This window comes from Embiotoca jacksoni, unplaced genomic scaffold, assembly GCF_022577435.1.
Source record: "Embiotoca jacksoni isolate LCO1_2020_lvr unplaced genomic scaffold, fEmbJac1.0.p SCAF_13, whole genome shotgun sequence".
Lineage (NCBI taxonomy): Eukaryota > Metazoa > Chordata > Actinopteri > Embiotocidae > Embiotoca > Embiotoca jacksoni.
The window spans coordinates 18,396,833-18,417,588 of NW_027185263.1; the positions used below are offsets into that span (position 1 = coordinate 18,396,833).

Sequence of the window (20,756 nt, forward strand, 5' to 3'; positions counted from 1 at the left end):
AGCTATCAAGATAAGATCTAGTGGGGTAAAAAAAAAACCACAATGTTTTCCTCTGGAATGTGATGCAACAGTACAAAGAAGCATAAACTGGAGATATATGTGCTGTAAGTATCCACTGCTGATGCCCCTACATGTACAAAAGCCTCTCAAAAATGTAAAAAGTGAAACAGCACACCCACATGTGTAGATTTCATAGCAACGCAAGCACCGCCGAGAATTCACAGCAGCCAGAACATTCAAAGTGCCACTGCAGTCTCAGTTATTCAATCAATGTTTATTGCTGAAAATGAAATAACTCGATATGTATATTAGTTACAGTCCCTGCAGGGGAATGACTGATGCCTCTGCAATGACAGTTCAGTCAGCCGGTTTCTGTGCACAGAGCAGATGCAGATTACAAAAACATCAGGAAGCAGTTTATGAATCACACACAGCCCTACTGCTCGCCGAACGCACCACAGTAGCTGATTCTGACAGGCTGTAAAAGGCTGCGAAGCTGAGTGGGATTGAAACGACCCATTTACCTTCTCCACTCAAGAGTTTAAAGGTGTTTCTGTCTGAATGATGAAGCAGTTTTTCTTTTTTTTTTAAACAGACTGCAGTCAGTGATAGTGAATGAGAGCAGATCACAGCGTTGCTACGTAAAGACACAAAAGACACCAGCACCGTATCTGCAGAAGAGCGTTGTCGTGAACAAGTGTTTTTTTTTTTTAAAATTTATTCTAAGGTAGTCTAATAATGTAAACACTCAGTTAGCAGATATGTTATGTGCATAGGCTTCTTAATTCTAGACACTACCGATGGTGAAGGAAACACAGTGGTACGCTCGTCTCACTACAGTCTGAGAGTGGATGCAGCCTCTGGGCCCAAAGTCACGTCAAGTGGAGGAGCAAGTCTAGAAGAAGCCGTGAATTCCTCCTCGGAATAACTGTAAGGCAATCTGTTAGTTGTGTGCGTCACAGTGCTGCATCAGTTCTCAGAGCAGAACTTCTTGATAAACAGTAGTTAACATGATGTAGAGAGAGAAGCTGCTCACAATAAAAAATACAATCATTAGCTGGATTAAAAAAAAAAACAAAGAAAAAAAAGCAGCAGCCCAACAAGATTGGTTGCTCTCAAATGTGTTCACTTTCTTTTGTTCACGTGTTCGAAGCTACATCTTTTAAAAACAATAAAACATGAAATGACAAGACGGAGGAGTTCATTCCATTCAGCTGTGGTTCAGGACCCAAACACAAGTTTCAGGAATGCGACAGGTATGGCCGAGTGTATCCTCACAGTCCCTGGGATCAAGCTTCATTCGCTTCCCTTTTGACACATTAACAGTCCTGCTGGCAACAGTAGTGTGCAGGAGGAATCTTTTAGGAAGACAAAGGAGAGAAAGTTGCATATTATCTGAAAACACTACAAAAAGCAGAAATCACTCTGCTTCTATTTTCAGATGGTGGGTAACTTATTTACGGTCGGTGGGCGCATGACAACATGACCTCTGTACATGCCAATCACAACTTACATTAAGGTTTTGCCGTCTTTATTAAACATAAAGCTCACTTTTTTTTTTCTGAATTGCTACGTTTTATAGCTTTCATTATGCACATTACATACATGATTTAGTTTAATTTGTCATAAATTTAGGAGGACTTTTAACAAATAAATTCATAATATTAGTGTCAAAAAGTAGTTGTGTTATTCTCCCACCTGCAGCGGTCGTGCAGTGAAAAGATTATTTCCATGAACTACGGAAAAGTCTCGATCGCAGAGTAGCTCCTATCATTGCACTTTAAATAAAAGGTACGGAAAATGTGCAAATCATACAAACACCACTCTGCTCTTCATCTTTGGTCCTGTTGGTCCACCGTAGGAGACCTACGGTTTACAGCAGGGAGAGTTTCCTCTTCGCCCTCAGCGTCAGTGAGGTAAAGAGTGATGGCCCACAGTCCCGTCTGTCCATAACGAGGCTGTAAAAGCACTTAAAGATTTTCCAAAATGTTGCATAAAATCAAATATAAGAAACATGCAGAAATATTTCCTCTGAAATGCCACCAACTCGGGACAGGATATCTTCATCCACACATGCACGCACTTGCTTTCAGGTGGAATGTCGGCTTCTTATTCGAAGCGCTCGAGCGCGATCCGGCTGTAAAAAGAGGATATTTTCCCATCTGCGCCATCTTCCCATTTACAATGCAGGAGCCCCGGAATGCAGGCCGGGCACCAGAGGGGGAGAAGGGCTAGCCGGGATGTTCGCCAGTGCAACTTTGAGGTGGAGGTGATGATGGTAGTTGTTGTGGGGAGGGACTGAGGTGAAGGGCAAGGTGGCAGCGAGGGGGAGTGGAGGTGTCACACATGTGGCTCCCCTATGGAGGTAGAGCCGTTGGCTTTGCTCTTATTCTTACTCTTGCGGTTGAGCATGCGGCTAAGCGTGGCTGTTCGGCTGGCCCGCTCCACTGCGGACGGAGACTCCAGGTAAACCAGGTCGTTGTGGGACTGGCTCATCCCCGGGTCTTTGCGCTGGTGACGTCGCCGGAAGAAGAGCTTGGCACTCTTCTGAAGGAAGCTGCCTGTGACAAGGGAGTGGACAGGAGATAGTGTAAAACATCACCCGAGACAAGATTTCACCACTCAAGAGAAAGTAATGATGAAATAATAAATACAAAAATAAAACTTAGGCATGTGTAGTATTCCTTTCAGCAGCAATATGAAGACAGCCGAAGCAGCAGCGGCACAACATTTGTGTTAGTTGGACGACAAAAAAAATAAATAAATAAATAAAAAAATAAATAAAAATCTGTCATAGAGGGTTGAAAAAAAACAACAAAAAAAAAACCAGTGTATTTTGTCCTCTTTCCTGTACTAGTCTTTCCTCTGTGTTGGAGCTCCGTCAACCTTCGGATGGGGACACTCAGACTTTGTGTGTAATCACCAGCGAACACATTGTAGGCTGTCGGTTCAGAATGCTGCAGCGTGGCTCCTGATTGGTTCGTGTCAGCATGAGCACATTTCAACATCCTGGCGTCGTTACGTCGGCTGCATGTTCAGTTACGGATTCATTTTAAGAGTTCGTTAAGAGTTGAAGTGCTCAAGTAAAGCAGCCCCGTATTATCCGTGTGACCTGGCGCACCTCTAACACCTCTCATCGCCTGCTGAGGTCACTGAACCAGCAGCTTTTAGTAGATCCTAAATCCAGACTGGCTCCTCAGGTCGATTGGGTTTCCTCAGTGACTTTGGAACAGCCTCCTCCTTCAGATCATCTTCAACACCGGTGTTCAACTCTCAGTTAAAAAAAACCAACATATTTATTCTCACTGGCATGTCCCCACATTAGACCCAATTTAAATTTAAATGTTCTTTTTTGTTCATAAGTACTGCTTATGTGTGTTGTTTTGGATAATTATTGCTTTTAATTTTTGTTTGCTTTACTGCTGCATGTGTTGAATTAACGGTTTCAAGTCGGATCTGTTTGACGTTGTGCAGCACTTCTGTTTTGTACAGATGTGCTTTATAGATAAACTGACTTGGCACTAAACTGTACCAGCGGAGAGCAGCCTCCCAGTCCAACGTGGCTGCAAAGATTATTCCTCTGACTCAGCATGGAAGACGTTTCTGTGTCATCCTCAGTATCTGTGGCTTAGTTTAGTCAAGTGTGAGACTATGGAAGTTAATGATAAATGAAGAAAAAAGGACATCAGTATATGTTGTAGCACACACTGACAGAAAAAGGCTGAACAATACACTGAACAGCAAACAGATTTTACAGATACTGAAGTATGAGATGTCAGATCTTCATCACGTGTGATATTTTAGTCCGTATCAACAGTCCTAACGCAGCATGTCATACTGGAGGTAGTAATATAACAAAATATTCAGTGTCTATATTTTGCAGCCTCACAAAACTTCTCAAGTCTAAAGATGGATGCTAAAAGTGATTTTACAGGAACTAAAGAATGAATTTGACTGAAAAACAATGTTATCTAATCTACTACTATCAGAAACTACATATACAAGAGTACCGAGGACACTAGCAGCAACTCACGATGTGACTTACTCATCAGGACATAATGTGTGCTTAGCAGTGCTCTCCTCTAAGATGGGAGTGAAGATAGTCGAGTACAGAAACGTTCAAACAGGAAGAGGGGAAGAGAGAAAACAGACTGCGTCACTGAGGAGCATCAGATGGACGTCAACACAGCAAGACAGAGAAAACTGAGCAAGTTCTGCCTTCTTAAAGAATTCAAGAACAATACTCCTTTAAATGTGAGAGACTCCACTGGTGAGAGGTGCTCCCCCCCTCCCCCCCATCAGTGACCTCTCACCTCGGCTCTTCTTGCAGCTCGCCTCCGACACACACATGGAAAGCGAGCTGTGGTCCAGTTTCTCTCCGGTGTGGCTCTCCCAGTCCTCTGGAGGCCGGCCAATTCCACTGGGGCCTTCCTGGGGCTCAGACTCGTCTGGAGGACTACTGATCCCCGACGCGATCGCTGTGGTCACATCCTGAGTAGAGCTGCCCTCTGACATGGAGGCATCCATCGCTGCAGCGTAGCCCGCCATCAGAGCCAGCTCGTCATCCTGAGACAAAGGCGTCTGGAAAACAAAGCACTTTTAAAAATCGATTTCTACCGAAACCATATTTTCTTTGACAGTGTGATGATGGAAACTGTTTTTTTTCCACTGGATGGCCAAGTTTTAATGACAGACACATGCAGGGTACTCCAACAAGATGTGGAGTCTCTTCCTGGACTTACGTCTGAAATCTACAGCTCTCCTCGTCGTGATAAACCACAGGAGCACCAAACCTTTTGGAGGAAACTAACTTCTTGAGCAGCAAATATGAGCGACTGTCCTCACCTGAGCTTCCAGGCTTTCCCAACTCCTTTACAGCCATTTATACTAAAGAAGTGCGACAGCAACTGATGTGAAACGGTAAAGTTCACCAGTTCCCCTCGTACAGTTCATCCTTACTTTGGCGATGCCTGAGATGATGATGGTGCTCTTCTTCACCGGGGACTTGAGCTTCTGCTTGGCAGACTGGTGGAGTTGTCTGATGGCTGCTTCGGCCACCGGGTCGGTTCCATTGAGCATCAACAGCTCGGTGTCGGAGGAGGACAAGGCCTTGCTGACTGTGCCCCCCAGCATGGACACCTGCTCGGAAACACGACGCTCCACCAGCTTGGGCTTGCTGACCACCACCTTCTGGGCGGGATCTGAGGGAAAACAAAACTCTCCCATCACTTCAAGGACATGTTACGGAAGTTCAGAATATTCATTTCTGTGATATGGTGCATTGGGAAAGAGACTGTGGAGAGTTGGGATCTTTCTGTTGGCATCCAAAATGTCTATCTGCTATTGTTTGATAAAGATGTGCAAACTTAACCCTAGCTGGGTATATCACACTTACAGCAGACATTATCGTATAATGAACCCTTCATATCTACAGAGGGAATAAGTCGTCCTCCAGGGAATGTGAAGGGACAAACTAGACGCTGACTGCAAAGAGGGCGTGTCGAGTTTTTCACGACTTTCATAGCCGACATAAATTCTTTTCCACCTTTGAAAGAGGACGGTGAAGCGGGAGGTGATCAGTTGATTGCAATTTGCAACCCCACTGCTAGATGGCACTAAATCCTACACAATACTCCTTTAACAACACTTCACCTTCAAGTCCTCAAATACTCGCCTGAACATCTGGATGAAAAAATATTCTGTCTGTAGCACACAATGAAACTGTACGAAGTGTTCAAAAATGAAGTGTCGCCCAACTCCAACTTGTGACTGTATTCCTAATACAGCTTTCTTATCTATCGTATCTGATGTCACTGCATGGGAGGCACAAACTGGGCTCTTCTATTTGGTTTTAGAAATCATCAACGCAGAGCTCATCTTGGCACATATGTGCACATCACATTCGTGGTACAACCATGGTACAACTCAGAACTACGCTCTGCTAGGCAGCGACTAGAAAGCTGGAAAGGAAATGGCGTTCCACTAATTTAGAGGAATTTCACCTGGCCTGGAAAAGATAGTCTAATGTTATATAAGAAAGCTCTTCGTAAGGCCAGGACTTTATATTATTCATCATTAATAGAGGAAAACAAGAACAACCCCAGGTTTCTTTTCAGCACTGTAGCCAGGCTGACAAAGAGTCACAGTTCTGTTGAGCCCTCTATTCCTTCAGCTCTCAGCAGTAATGACTTCATCAACTTCTTTATCAATAAAATTCTCACTATTAGGGAGAGAATCGGGCCGACCCTTCCTGCCACAGTCACTGATGTGATGTTAAGCACAGCAGCCCTGGAAGCAACTGTAGGACCAGATGTAAACTTGGAAAATGTCTCTCCTGTTGAGCTCTCTGAGTTAACTAGGATTATTTCTTCATCTGGATCCTCTAGCTGTCTGTTAGATCTCATCCCAACTAAACTTTTTAAGGAAGTCTTCCCTTTAATTAATACTTCCATATTAGATCAGATCAACCTATCTATTGTAACTGGCTATGTACCGCAGGCTTTTAAAGTGGCTGTAATTAAACCTTTACTTAAAAAGCCGACTCTTGATCCAACTGTTTTAGGAAACTACAGACCAATTTCCAACCTGACGTTTATTTCTAAAATCCTTGAAAAAGTTGTTGCAAATCAACTTTTTGATCATTTACAAAGGAATGGTCTTTTTGAAGATTTTCAGTCTTTAGAGTTCATCATAGCACAGAAACAGCTCTGGTGAAAGTTACTAACGACCTTTTATTAGCCTCAGATAATGGACTTGTCTCTGTACTTGTTCTTCTGGACCTCAAGTGCTGCTTTTGATTGATCATACGATCTTATTACAGAGATTAGAAGACGTTACGAGGATTAAAGGAACTGCATTAGACTGGTTCAAATCCTACTTATCAGATAGATTCCGGTTTGTCCATGTCAACAATGAATCTTCCAGACAAACAAGAGTTAGTTATGGAGTTCCACAAGGCTCAGTGTTAGGCCCAATACTTTTTTACTTTGTACATGCTGCCATTAGGAGATGTCATCAGGAAGCACTGCATAAACTTCCATTGTTATGCAGATGACACTCAGCTAATTCTTTCTATAAAACCAGATGAAACTAATCAGTTAGTAAAACTTGAAGCCTGTCTAAAAGACATAAAGGCCTGGATGACCAAAAACGTCCTGCTTCTAAATCCAGACAAAACAGAAGTTATTGTACTTGGTCCTAAACACCTCAGAAACTCTTTCTGTAATCACTTAGTTACTCTAGATGACGTTGTCTTGGCCTCCAGCAAAACTGAGGAACCTTGGAGTCATCTTTGATGAGGATTTGTCCTTTAGACAGCATATAAAGCAAATCTCCAGAACTGCCTTCTTTCATCTACGTAATATTCATAAAATCAGGAAAATCCTTCCTCAGCGTGACGCAGAAAAACTCATTCATGCGTTTGTTACTTCTAGGCTAGATTATTGTAATTCCTTGCTGTTAGGATGTCCAAATTACTAATTAAAAACCTTGCAGCTGATCCAAAATGCTGCAGCAAGAGTACTGACGGGATTTAGCAAGAGAGATCATATTTCTCCAGTTTTAGCTTCTCTTCACTGGTTTCCTGTTAAATCAAGAATAGAATTTAAAATTCTCTTGCTGACTTACAAAGCTCTACATGACCAGGCTCCATCATATCTTAGAGATCTTATAGAACCATAGAATCCTAGCAGAGCACTTTGCTCTCAGTACGCTGGTCTGCTTGTGGTTCTTAGAGTTTACAGAAGTAGAATGGGAGGCAGAGCCTTCAGTTTTCAGGCTCCTCTCCTGTGGAATCAGCTCCCAGTTTGTGTTCGAGGGGCAGAAACCCTTCTAGCTTTAAGATTAGACTCAAAACGTTCCTTTTTGATAAAGCCTATAGTTAGGGCTGGCTCAGGTAGACCTGAACCAACCCTTAGTTATGCTGTTATAGGCCGAGGCTGCTGGGGGACCTCGTTACATGCTGAGCTTCTTTTCTTTCCTCCGACTCTTTAACTGACTCATACCTCACCATCTTTTTCTCTCCCATAGTTTCTTCTTATTATCTGTTGTCTCCATTCAGTTCCCTCGCTCGCGTAGTTTCTCATCTTTCTTTTGCAGATGTCCCGTCATGGAGCTGCATGTCTCTGCCCTGCACTTGTCGTCTCCACCAACAGTTCTTCTCTTATATCTCTATGCTGTCCTTTTCTCTCTCTGCTCTCTTCTCACCCCAACCGGTCGAGGCAGATGGCCGCCCACCTCTGATCCTGGTTCTGTCGGAGGTTTCTTCCTGTTAAGAGGGAGTTTTTCTTCCTTCTGTTGGAGGTTTTTCTCCCTTAAAGAGGAGTTTTTTTCCCTCCTAACTTATGTGGGAATTGTTGAATTGTTGGGTTTCTCTGTATAATATTGTAAAGTCTTGCTGTAAGGACTTTAATGTGTTAAGTGCCATGAAATAACCTATGTTGTGATTTGACGATATATAAATAAAATTGAATTGAATTGAATTGAATTAGAAATGTCACATGTTTTCATCTTCAGACTTAGGGTCAAACTGGTCTCAGTGTTTTTGAGCTGTTAATAGAAAAGTACAGTTTTAGGTACAACTCACAGGAACCTGTAATTACTCTGCTTTGTTTTCAGTGTTTTGCTGTTCCAGATGTTCGGTCTGCTCTCCTACTGACACTGCGTTGTAGTGAGAATGACTTCTCGTCAATCAGGTTTAGCAGGATCTTATTGCAAAACAGTAAGACCGCTAAAAAAAACAGCTCCGCTATTTACAGCTCTTTGCCGGCAGAGACTTTGGCCAAATTTAATTTATGAATCAATTAAAAATAATGGTGCAGATATTTTTAGTGACTAAGGATCAGCATACTTTTGGTCAGTGGCTCTAGAACAGACCAAAGAACTCTGGCTTGCAAACTGAATTTCAATCTTTACTTTTGTTTTTAAAAATAGGAACCATTCATTCATTCATTTCAAAACAATCTCTCTGTGAGCAGTTTTGATTTGCAGCTGTTACAGCAGCAGTATTAGAATCAGTACAACTCTTGGTGTGCCTCTAAGTCTCTTCTACATATCAGTTGTGCAAGTTTCTTGGAGTACAACTCATCCTCGGCACCCTGTACAGTCTGACGGTTTCCAGTGGCGTACCCAAGTTGAGTGGGAGCGGTCGACCCGGCTTGCTCTTCACCGCGGTGATGGTGGTGACCACCGTGCCGCAGGGCATGACTGTCCGGTCCATCTCCACCCTCTTATTGGAGGCTGGGGTGGGAGGGTGCCAGGACCTCACCTCACTGGGCTCCAGGTAGGTAAACTGAAACACACAATTCAAGTTAACACTCCAATTTCGTGTCAATAATAAAAAAACAAAAAAACAAATACATGATAAGAAGTCCACTAAATCTGTTTATGTTGAAGGCAAACACGTGAGGAGATCCCCGTGTCAACTGGGATGATGGTCTCACGTCAGTAGTAAGAGATCCAGTCACTGTGTCTTTGGCCTTGAGTGCAAATGTTTGCTGTCCTTTGGGTTCCTTCTTCACGAGATCGAAAGGCACCGACACCTGACCGAGTAAGGAGTCTGAGAAAGAAAAAAAAACACATAATTTAGTATCAAAACATGTGACAGCCAGAGCTCGCAAACAAAATCACTCATTCATTAACAAATACATCAAAACAAATATATACCAGTAACATCCTGAGTTCTACTTACTCTCTTGAGCTTGTCCATCATTCATCAACTGAACATTGAGCTCTTTTGATCGTCCATTCAATTCACTGGCGAGACAGAAAAATAAAAGAGTTTAGCGCATATTTGTGCACTGTGGGGTTAAAAAAACAAAAAACAAAAAAAATGTAATTTAATTAATTAATAATGTTATCTGCTGTCGAACTTACAAGATAAAGGGCTGGTCCCAGGCAAGACTGGCTGTGTTCTTCAAAACAGACGTGTTGAACCTCTGTGGAGGATCATCCAACTGCAGGACACACAGAGGATTCACGCTGCCTACAAACACACAGCAGTAAACATCTTCGTCAGCATCACCACCACAACAACAACAACAACAACAACACACAAATCAGGTGATCCAAGAGCTGAGTGAATATTCTTTCACTCTAATTGACAAAGGGCGGTTAATGTACGTTGTATGTATGATGAATTATGCAGAGGTTAGAGGACACGGTGTTGGTTGAGAGTTCTTCATCAGCCTTTTCTGTGGAGCACATACAGTAAATTGAACTTCAGGAGCCACGAGCCAGACAAGAAGCCCTACAGACAGAAGATCCACAGCAGCTGCTCGGGATTTCTTTTAGTCTCACAAACTAAACTGTCAACTGTTCCTCACTTAAAGGACGGAAAAATATATATAGTGAAGTGCTGAATGCCGTGTCCGTGTGTCCCCTCCGCTATATTTAAAGGTGATCAGAGCACTTAAGAGGATGTCTGGAGTCCCGAAAACAGCTGACTCACAATTAGAGAATGACTCATCACCAGAACTACCAAAACACAACTGCTGTGGCTGATGTTATGATCCAAGACTTCATCAGTGGACAATCATTTTAAAACCTCTCGACGACTCAGAATATCTACTTTCTTTAATGGCTGACAACACGCTCAGTAAGTGAATCTTACTAACAGTATGTGCAGGTCTGCACCACCACGCTGGGTGTGTGTTATTAATATACTGCCAACATTGTTTAGCTTTAACCAACAGTTCACCAAAAAAATCTCCTCAGGATGCACAGTCTGTGATGGCAAAGTAAAACCTTTTTCTTTACATCTTAAATTTGTAGTGCAACTAAAAAGGAGGGCAGTTAAACAATTACTAGAAATATGCTTGTTAACTGAGAGTCGATGAGAAGAGCAACACCAAACCAATATGTACACACAACACATTGTAGGTTTATGGAGGGTTATGGCTTGATTTCTTTCTTGGCTGAGCATCATGACTTCATGTTGTCACTGTAAAGTTGTAAGCAAGACGTTGCAGAGACTTTGGGAAGTCTCTGAGCCCAGGTAAGAAATGATCAGGCAGTTTGTAACCTCATGGAACAAGCCAATATATATTCTAAGACTTCGATGACACAATATTTCACCTTTGGAATAGATGTGGTTAAATAAATCTCTTCATAAAAATATGAATTCAACAATGTAGGTGAAGGTTTCTTTGTGTCTGATGTGTGCTGATGCTTGTGTTTCTGCTCGGGTTACTCTGCCGGACCTCCAGTTAATATGATTTGTTAGAAAGAGGTTGATGGATGGAGTTTATATGCAGCTAATTATTCTTCAATCAGTAAATTAATACCGGCTTTACTGACGCTGCTGCTGGTGAGGCTAATACTGAGGGACACCACCATCCAATCAGAGGCCTCTGTTCTTTTGCTTCAGACTTTATACTTTGACTGAAGTGTTTTTTGAAAGACGAAAAGCTTATCCAATACATCCCATCTTCTACGGAGGTGGCTGTAAAATGTTGGCACTTCTTTGAAAAGGTTACAGTGAACTAGATTCATGGCTCTGTGATGTAGGTTTGCTGGTTTGTGAAGGACGGAAGGCTCATAAAGAAGAATAAAGACACAGCGACAGTGATTTCATCAGAATGTGTAATAAATCAGACGAGCAACCAACCTGCAGCATCTTCCTCCTGATTGAGTGTGACCCGGATGTTTTTCACTAGCAGCTTCCAGTCGTGGGCGCGGGGGGGTTTTGGGGGTGATGCAACTTTGTTGTGGGCTTCCTATTGGAGAAACCATACAACACTAAGTAAACTAGAGGGCCACTCCAAGAGCGTCGACCTCGGCCGAGGCAAACAGTCTTCTATGACATGCAAGGCCTGTGGCGATGTTACAATTGAACTCATTCCTGACAAAATGAAATGACAGACCAAATAATACCCATCTTAAATCAATGACTCAATGAAGGGCCCATTGATTGACAGTAATATTACACCTACATAAACCGGTGCACTACGTCTCCACTCTGCTTGTTACACGCATTGGAACTGCAGCAGTGCACAATCAAAGGAAAAAGAATAAAATGGTTATAATGCAAGTTATTATTATTGTGTACATTAATTTGTGCATGAGCAGATCAGTTTCCTCTGCAGAGAACTGGTCTTTCCTACTACTTGTCACATCTGCCGTTATAATATAAATCTGCTGAGGTGCAAGCACCCCTGGCTCTTAAAGGGAACGGGAGACAACACTCTGGTTTATTATCTTTTATGCCCAAAATGTACCTACGACTAATTAAGCAAATCCCCATTGAACAATGCACTTTACTTTGAACTCAGATCGTTGACCGTAAAGTGAGAAAAAAGTGGATTTTGGATAAACCTAGAAAGCTCCTTGTGCTTCACAGCGTTTGCTTATACTGTTAAAACAGATCCCATTACATTTATACAGTTTTTTGTGTTCGGTCACAATTGAACTTCGCAACCAAATGCACCATCTCACAGTGTTAATGAGAATTAAAAATAATTTGTGGATCAAACCCGTTAATCTGATCTATTCCAAAATATAATGGGTTCTTCTTTGGCCCCTGCGACACCTTTCCACCAGGTTTCATGAAAATGGAGTGGGTCGTTTTTCTGTCATTGTGCTCACAGACACACAAATGAAGAAACAAGCTGCACAGAAACACAACCTCCTTGGTTGAGGTAAAAACTAATAGATTTATACATTTAAAGGTGTATTCATAATAAATGAATGATATTAGAGGACAACAACCCTGCTGACAGAAGTGTCTCTTGTTCATAATTTGCATTGAACGTATTCTTCTGTCCTTCTGTGGCTTTGATAAAAAAAAAAAGAAGAAGTGCGCATTGAAGTCTGATTTGACAAATTGCAGCAGGCTGAACGAGAAGGACAGTTTTGCACGAGGCGTGACTCACCTTCATCTCTGAGGCCTCAGCAGGCCTGCAGCTCAGCAGCACAGAGGGACGCGTCACGCACAACAGCTGTTTCAGCTGCTCCCTTATGACCACTACACTGGAAGTGTTGACATTGTCCTGATGGAGAGACATGATGCCATCAGACATGCACAAACATTTATTGTGTCAAACTGGAGAACAGAATCTCCTTTTCTGGAGAATAAAAAAACCAAAATGAGATCTACCTCACTTTGACGGTTTCACTAATTTAATATGTTCTTTGTGAACTGTTCTGATCCAAAGAGATTTGTTTTACATTTAACAACCCACAAAGTGTTTGACCACAATGACTCCTGTTAATATTTCTTTATGAAACTACTAACGCCACATTTACGTGACTATCCGCCATGAAAATCAAAAGAAACCAATTCATATGAACTCAGATTATCAAAGACTCACATTCGATGTATTAAAACACAGTTTCAAGAGTCTATTTCTTCTTGTTTCTGTACAGTGAAACATTTCTCCATACGTTAGTGTGTTACACAGCGTTGTCTTACCTGGGTGAAAGTGGGCGTCACCTGCAGCTCCCCCGTCTTCAGGTCAGAAACTTCCCAGCTCACCTTGACCTCGTCTTCAGCTTGTTGCATGTGTAGATGAAGCTGAGGAAGAGAAAATTCATGATGCCTTATTTTTGTGCAGTTACACTGATGGTCAATTGAAGATAAAATAACACAAGTTCTGAAGCAACAACCCAAACATACAGCGACTCAGGTGTATGTGGGAATATAATCAAAAGATTTTTGAGGATTTTGTTCCCTCACCTGAACATTCATAACAGACTGTTGTTGATTGATGATTCTGATGGACAATTACCCAACTATTAAGTTTTAAATATCCACCTGGGCAACACTTTTAATAACATAAAACATTAAGCATACGAGCGCATTTGTTCTTTTACATTTGTTGACTCACTTCAAAAGCAGCGAGTGATCTTATCACGCCTGATAGAACTTGAGACACTTGAATACATCATTCTGTCAATTTATTCCAAACTGCAATCTGTAGAAGAGATTTTAATTTGCAGTGGGATTTGTGTCTACAGTCTGATTGGAGATCATTTGGAATGAGTGTTGACAGGAGATGGTTATTGATGTTTTCAGCTGGTTAGGATGTTAGATATTATTACCTACACTAACAGTGATGGCACCATCCATTCTGCAAAACCTTTATGAAATTTCTCTTTCATCAACCTGACGCACAGGAAAACTGATTCTTAGGGAAAGTCAGCAAGGTGAACGCTACGAGAATAAAGTGAAAGAAGAAGGAGAAAAGAGATCAGACCGGGCCATCCTGCCCCAGCAGGCCTGGATTCCAACGTAAGACTGAACAGGCGCCTCTGATGCCAAACAAAGGCCTCATCAGATAGAACCGGGAATGCTGAGATTGATTCAAGATCATACAGAAGGCCTAACTATTTAAACTGGAACACTACGTTCTAGTAATACAAATGAAACTACCTTCCATAAACTGAACAACAGAAACTGTCTACCAGGTGGATGGTTGTTGCCTTCATTTATTAATTGGCCTTGTTAATGGTTGATGGCTCCAACCACCTGACTCAGAAGTGGAGTCACAACACGTATGCAAATGTTGTTTTTGCATTTCAAAGACGAACGCATCATTTGGATGATGCATGTCACATGCAACAGGTCATGTGGTACCTGTAGTGTGTTAAAAGACAAATCACAGCCAGCAGCACACCTCGGTGTACTGGCTGTATTATTGTGTCCATATACTCTACGTGCCCCGGGGGCTTCTGTTCCACATATCCCAGCACTCATTCCACGACGAGCCGCGAGTTTTCTAGCTTGGATCTCAGTCAAAAGCTGACACACGTTCCAGTGGATGGATGGAAACATTTGAAAGGGCTTTCTGACTTTTCCAGACGAAGCCGAAACAGTGAGAGGGGAAAAGGGACGAGGCTTCCTTTATGTCACTGCAACAACAACGGATCCACAACCAAAACAAAAACGCACGACTCTAATCCTGACTTTAGCTTTCTAGCCTCTCACTCAGGTTGTACTTATGGCACAATGAGCTCTGGGGGGTGACAAGCATCTTATTGGTTTAAAAATAGCCTTCACACAATTGGGTTAACTTATACAGCCACTTGAATCCATATATTGCTGAAGATTTCAAACTGAATCTGAGAAGAGGATAAAAGCTTACCACAGCGTAATGTACAGTACCGTTACATATCCTAACACATGAGCTGGGGCTCCACTTTATTTCAACACTACAAGTCGAAACAGGAAGGGTGAGGGTTAGAAAAGACAGTGGATGACCCATAGGAATATTCATTTTAAGAGATAAGCCCTGTCAGTTTTTGGCATAATGAATGACTGTACTTCTCAGGTAAATGAGTCATTAGTGTCATAACTTGAGAGTTTCATCATTCCTGTATGGATCCCTGACAAATGTGAATGTAGCCCTACTGCAAATGGGGCTGACAGGGGTGTTAATGAGGCCTTTGGGACATTTGCCAAGCACAGAAAGATACCTCAACCATTTTATCTAATAATGCGGCCAGCAGTGAGCCAGCTCTGGCAGCACATCATGTTCAATAAAATCTCCTATTAAACCAAACCACGATGACTTCCAAAGGACATATATCCATTTTCAGAGGCCTTACTGTCAAAGGGATATATAAAAAAGAAAATGAATTGACTGCATTTCGATGAAATCCACGACTTAGAACACAAGGAGAATTTACCTTCATCTCCAGTGGAGCGATACACATTGTGTATTTACAAGGATCTGCTGTAGCCATATCTGTCAATCCAACACCGAGAGAAAACTGAAGCTTCTCCCCAACCACACTGCAGCAAGCATCCTGTGGGGAAGACGGAGAAGGCATTAGTGTCACCTAAACCTGCTGAGAAATAAAAAGCTAAGCTATTGACAGCATTACCATGCTGCTGAGATGTAGTTATACAATGTCATATGAAAGCAACTCAAACAGGGAGAGAAACCAGAATTTGTACTGGACTAAAAGAGGCTGTACGTGAATCAATATGAGAGGAACACTAAGTATCATGCTTCATTAGTAATATATTTATGTTTCTGTGTGTGTAGACAAAACAGTATTGAAATAAAAACCAGAGGGGTGTGTTTACACACTGGCTTTAGAAAGAAATGATCCAAAAGTGACATATTAGCCTCTGGAGAACTTCACACTAAACACTGTAAAAAAGAGAAAGAAAAAAGTGAACTAGCTTTCAAAGGCATCATCAGCAGATTCTTTACACTTACTGCACTTACTTTAATTAACAATTCTAGCAATGATTAAGTGTCCTTTACTAGAAACACATTTCCGCAGTGCATTCCTTCTGATTTTGAGAACAGGGTGAACGTCTTCGAGACCGGTTCAGCATTAGATCACTATGAGGGGAAAACTAAACATAAACATAGGCGCTGGTGCATTCCTGTCTGCCCGCTCCTCCTTAGTGTTGAGCTTGACAGCTATATAAGCTTCTTAAACACACACACACACACACACACACACGCACGCGCACGCACACACACACACACACACACACACACACACACACACACACACACACACATGCACACTCACACACACACACAGTCAGTCACTCACTCACTCACACTCACACACAGCAGGTGGGTTAAAATAAGCCTCTGTTCATTAAACTCCCCACATCCAACAACAGAGCACCTGGTATTTGTGTCCATATCATGATGATCACAAAGAAAAGGGCTGAGTTTGCATTGGGAGCACCGCAAAGCTGACTAGGCCAGCAACACAGCCAGCAATTTGTCCCTATCTGACCTCTCTGAAAAATAAAAGCCCTCCGGTGGCAGTTTGGTTCACACACATTCTCCAGCAGTCCGGCCCGTAATCTATCAGACTGAGAAAAGAAGGAGCAAGCAAGTGTTTCATAGCCTCTATAAGCGGAAGTATCGAGTCATTGTGCCTTTTGATTATCATAATCAGCATGTAGAGTCCTGAAAAACTATTACGCAGATTAATTTGCCAAATTGAAACGGATGGGGAAATGATGGTACCAAAGTTGGGTTGTGTGCTGCTGGCTGTAATGCAGCCCTGAATGAGGAGAAGCTCCCTCTGCACTGAATTAGTGAAGAGACTGAATTGACAGGTGAAACTGCCATGTAGGAAGATTACTTTTTCAGAGGCACAACTAATCTATTTTCCAGGAATAAATATACTCACTGATCACTAGAAATAGATAATCCCAAACAGCCACAAACATATCGTGCAAAGCCATTTTTGATGAAGGAAAATGAACTGTATTAATAACACTATTACTTTACTGCCAGCATACCTTGTTCCTGGCAGACTTCTGAAAGCTGGACACTTGGCAGACCGTGAGCTCTGACGCCTCAAGACCATCCTCTTCGAACGTCAACAGAACCTCACCCTGATGAGGAAGGAGACAGACGCTGTGAAACAGCAACAAACATCTATTGCACAACTCGCAGATCTGGAATAATGTTGCCAATAAAATAAGCAATGATCTGGGCAGAGCTGTGTGACACTGGCAACGTCATTACTTATGTTCTGACTCGATGAGATAGAAATAGAAATAGAAGAAAAAAAGAAAAGATGATGGTTCAGAGGTGGTGCAAGAACTCGCATGTCACACTTGCTCAGTGTGCAGTGCAAGAATTGTGTTTTATATCAAAGGGTGGGGGGTGAGATTTGATTCAAGTAGCTGCGGCTAAGATTTATGGATTATGTTTATGAGGGCACGAGGAGAAAGCGGTCACAATAAAAGCCAAACAGTACTTTCTTTATTGAAGTCACCTGCCACACATGGGACTTACCCCTCGCTTCCTGGACTCGTCGTTCAACGCTCTGCACCACGCTCCTCTCCACTGACTTCTCCAGCTTTTCAGTGACAGCGCCCATCCCAGCAGAGCGGCGGCTTCCTCCTCCTCCTCCGCAGCGGCAGCATTGTCTTCAGCTGCTCTCGGCTTCTTTCCTAAGATCCCATGTTGGAAATACTGGAGGAAATACACTCCCAGAGTCACCAGGGACGCGACGAACAGTGTGACCATGCACAGCCACTGCGGATCCTCCAAACCAAAATATGAACTGGAACTTTCCAAGTCGGACATTCTTTGCAAATGAAAAACAGCTTAACGCACCTCCTCTGAAAAATGTCCTGGCAACCTCATAGCAGAGACTTGTTCAGAGAAACCGATGGAGGCTTTCACCTACAACTGATATCAACCCCCGATACAGGTTATGCTTATTGACGCCCATTCTGCAGAACACGCAGCTTGTAAAAAGCCCTGCAGAGTTCCCGACCTACACGAGGTGGTTACAGAAAACTACACCATTGTCAAACAGCTGAAGGAAGGCAGATAACCCTGCAGAGCAGCTCACTCCTCCTCTCATTGAATATGCTCGTTAGCTTCGTTGGCTAATCTTTGCCACGGTTTCGCTTAACGAGCTACTCTGCATTAGCTATAAAGCCGCCAAAGTTTCCCCGAAATGAATTATATCCAAAGTCTGTAATTATGCTCCACCAGACGACACCCAGCCATAAAATAAGAGTCCCGGAAAAACATCCTGAAGGCGAGGAGCGCTGTCCCTCCCGCTGGACGCGTTAGCGGCTCAGTCCGACTGGACAAAGTTGCCGTTTGGAAACGGATATGTGGCACAAACTGTATCTCCCAGCATGCACTGCGACAAATGCGAGCGTTTGTTTTCGTTGAGTGGTCGCGCGGACATATTTCCAAACCGAGGCTACCGTGTAGTTTATAGACGATTTACATTAGCAATGCGCTTTCATAGTACATTTGCTGCTTTTCGTCGCATTTAAAAGTCAAAGTTGAGGGAAAAAAACAACTCGTATGAGGTATTTTGAGCCACGCGACTTACCGTAGATTGTCCCTCTCATCACCCTCTTATCACATCTCCTCTGCTGTTTGTAGCAAACATTTGTCGAGCTAGGTTTTGCCAGAATGTTGTTTTTGGGCCCAGATCGCATGATTGTCACGTGGATGTAAGTTATTCTTAGTAATATAAATCTTTTTTTTGTATTTTGATAAACGGTAAAACACTGCTTTGGATCGTCTCTACCATTTTGTAGAGGTAAACAAACAACATCGTCAATTACGTGATCGAGCTGCCACAGTAGCTACCGTCACTCCACGCGTATCGTCCTTTGTAAATGGATATAACTTTAATTTCGCCATGAATTGTCGCTCGGAAGTTCTCGAGGTAACAGTGGAGGCGAGGCAGGTGGAAGAAGCTATGCTGGCTTTACTGCACACCATTTTACTGCACCGCAGCACCGGGAAGTTTCACTACAAAAAGGAGGGCACCTACTCCATCGGCACCGTGGGCACACTGGACTTTGACTGCGACTTCGTGGATTTCACCTTCGTCAGGGTGTCCTCCGAGGAGCTGGACAGGGTGATCAGGAAAGCTGTGGCTGAATTCAAGGTAATGGGTGTTTGCAACAAATGATTGTTGACTGTCATGTCTGGAGAGGCCTGTAATTATGACTGAACTGTATGATCTGCTTTGGGTTACAGGATGCTTTGAGCAACTCCGGCAGCGACGGCATGGGACAAATCTCTCTGGAGTTCTACCAGAAGAAGAAGTCTCGCTGGCCTTTTTCCGACGAGTGCATTCCCTGGGAGGTGTGGAGCATCAAGGTCAACGTTGTCAACCTGGCCAATGAGCAGGAGAGACAGATCTGCAGGGAGAAAGTGGGCGAAAAGCTGGGCGAGAAGGTGATCAACGTTGTCGAGGTCATAAACCGCCACGAATACCTGCCTAAGATGCCCACCCAGTCTGAAGTGGACAATGTTTTTGACACCAGTCTCAAAGATGTCCAACCCTACCTTTACAAAATCACCTACCAGATCACTGACTCGCTGGGCACCTCCGTAAGCACCACCATGAGAAGGCTGATTAAGGACACGCTGGCACTGTGAGGATGCTCCATACAGAAGATCGGGATCATACATAACCATCTATGGTCATGTTTGTCATTTGTCTTTCTTTTTTTTTTTTTCTTTTTTTAATAACAAAGACATGGTTTGTGAGCTCTACTCCTGCAGTGTCGGTATTATCACTTTTCGCATGTGTCCGCTGTGGTTCTGGTATTGCTTGTACCTTAAGATCTTGATTATGTAATGTTTATTGTAAAAATGTTTTGCTTTTCCAAATTGTCCCCACCATCCACCATCAAGAAACACAACTAAAACGAAGTAAGAAATAACACCATTAACACCAGTTAAATCCTTCAAAAGGTTGTTTTGCTGATAATGTCAATTGCATTGTAAATTTTGACAATAAATGTTCAATCTAGTCAACAGCAATGGCCCTTTTGAGCAAATGATTGCCTCCATACACCTTTCCTAAAATGGGGTCAGATTTTCATTATGTAAAAGATGTGGTTGAGTTCGGGGCCAGATTTCCTCACCTATGTGAAAACTTCCTCTCTTCAAGCATTTCCACAGCGAGAGTGACCTTACACATGGAGTAGGACAGGATTTCCAGTTTACCATTTTTCCAAATTAAAAGCAAACACTTCCTAAGTTCACTCCCTAGTTTCCAGCCAGAAACTGTCACAGTGGCCTGCAGCTTGAAAAACATCCCCCTGGTTCGGGCTTGTCTGACTGCCAACAGGAAAACAACACCAGCGTGAAGACTTCAGTTCAACACGAATATAAAACCAACTCCTGTGTGCTTCATCAGTTCGTCAGTGTGACGACTGGCAGTTAATATCTGTTCTTTAGTGAACAAAGAAAAGGTTTGAAAGGTGTTGATTAGGACCCTGGCAGATGTGTGTCACTAAATCAAATGCCCTGTACATTTCCTATCGGGTAGTTGCAGCACAG

The 20,756-nt window shown here is 42.7% G+C and overlaps 2 protein-coding genes across 3 annotated transcripts; one reads left to right on the forward strand and one right to left on the reverse strand.

Annotated features, from left to right (window-relative positions):
- Positions 1-253: 253 nt before the first annotated feature.
- On the reverse strand, positions 254-18,625 carry LOC138196720 (C2 domain-containing protein 2). 2 transcript variants are annotated; one of them, XM_069147054.1, is made up of 14 exons: positions 17,721-18,625; positions 17,219-17,314; positions 15,625-15,744; positions 13,409-13,510; positions 12,870-12,986; positions 11,606-11,714; positions 9,874-9,982; positions 9,689-9,753; positions 9,441-9,556; positions 9,127-9,289; positions 4,960-5,201; positions 4,314-4,581; positions 4,046-4,082; positions 254-2,561 (listed from the first exon to the last, which is right to left on the reverse strand). In XM_069147054.1, the coding sequence occupies exons 1-14, from the start codon at positions 18,012-18,014 to the stop codon at positions 2,417-2,419; spliced, it is 1,983 nt and encodes a 660-aa protein (XP_069003155.1). In that variant the 5' UTR covers positions 18,015-18,625; the 3' UTR covers positions 254-2,416. The 2 variants fall into 2 exon arrangements, with proteins under 2 accessions (XP_069003155.1, XP_069003154.1); XM_069147053.1 differs by lacking the exon at positions 4,046-4,082.
- Positions 18,626-18,684: 59 nt separating this feature from the next.
- atg101 (autophagy related 101) lies at positions 18,685-19,934 on the forward strand. The gene is made up of 2 exons (XM_069147055.1): positions 18,685-19,350; positions 19,443-19,934. Exons 1-2 carry the CDS (start codon positions 19,099-19,101, stop codon positions 19,845-19,847), a joined length of 657 nt encoding a protein of 218 aa, XP_069003156.1. The 5' UTR covers positions 18,685-19,098; the 3' UTR covers positions 19,848-19,934.
- The last annotated feature ends 822 nt before the right edge of the window (positions 19,935-20,756 follow it).

Excerpts from the sequence above, each read along its gene's own strand:
- LOC138196720 (XM_069147053.1), bottom strand. The coding sequence starts at position 18,014 with ATGTCCGACTTGGAAAGTTCCAGTTCATATTTTGGTTTGGAGGATCCG. Across the intron at positions 15,745-17,218 it reads AGAAGTCTGCCAGGAACAAG|GATGCTTGCTGCAGTGTGGT; the intron begins GTATGCTGGCAG and ends TCTTCCCCACAG. Across the intron at positions 13,511-15,624 it reads TCGCTCCACTGGAGATGAAG|CTTCATCTACACATGCAACA; the intron begins GTAAATTCTCCT and ends TCTCTTCCTCAG.
- atg101 (XM_069147055.1), top strand. The coding sequence starts at position 19,099 with ATGAATTGTCGCTCGGAAGTTCTCGAGGTAACAGTGGAGGCGAGGCAG. Across the intron at positions 19,351-19,442 it reads AAGCTGTGGCTGAATTCAAG|GATGCTTTGAGCAACTCCGG; the intron begins GTAATGGGTGTT and ends TTTGGGTTACAG.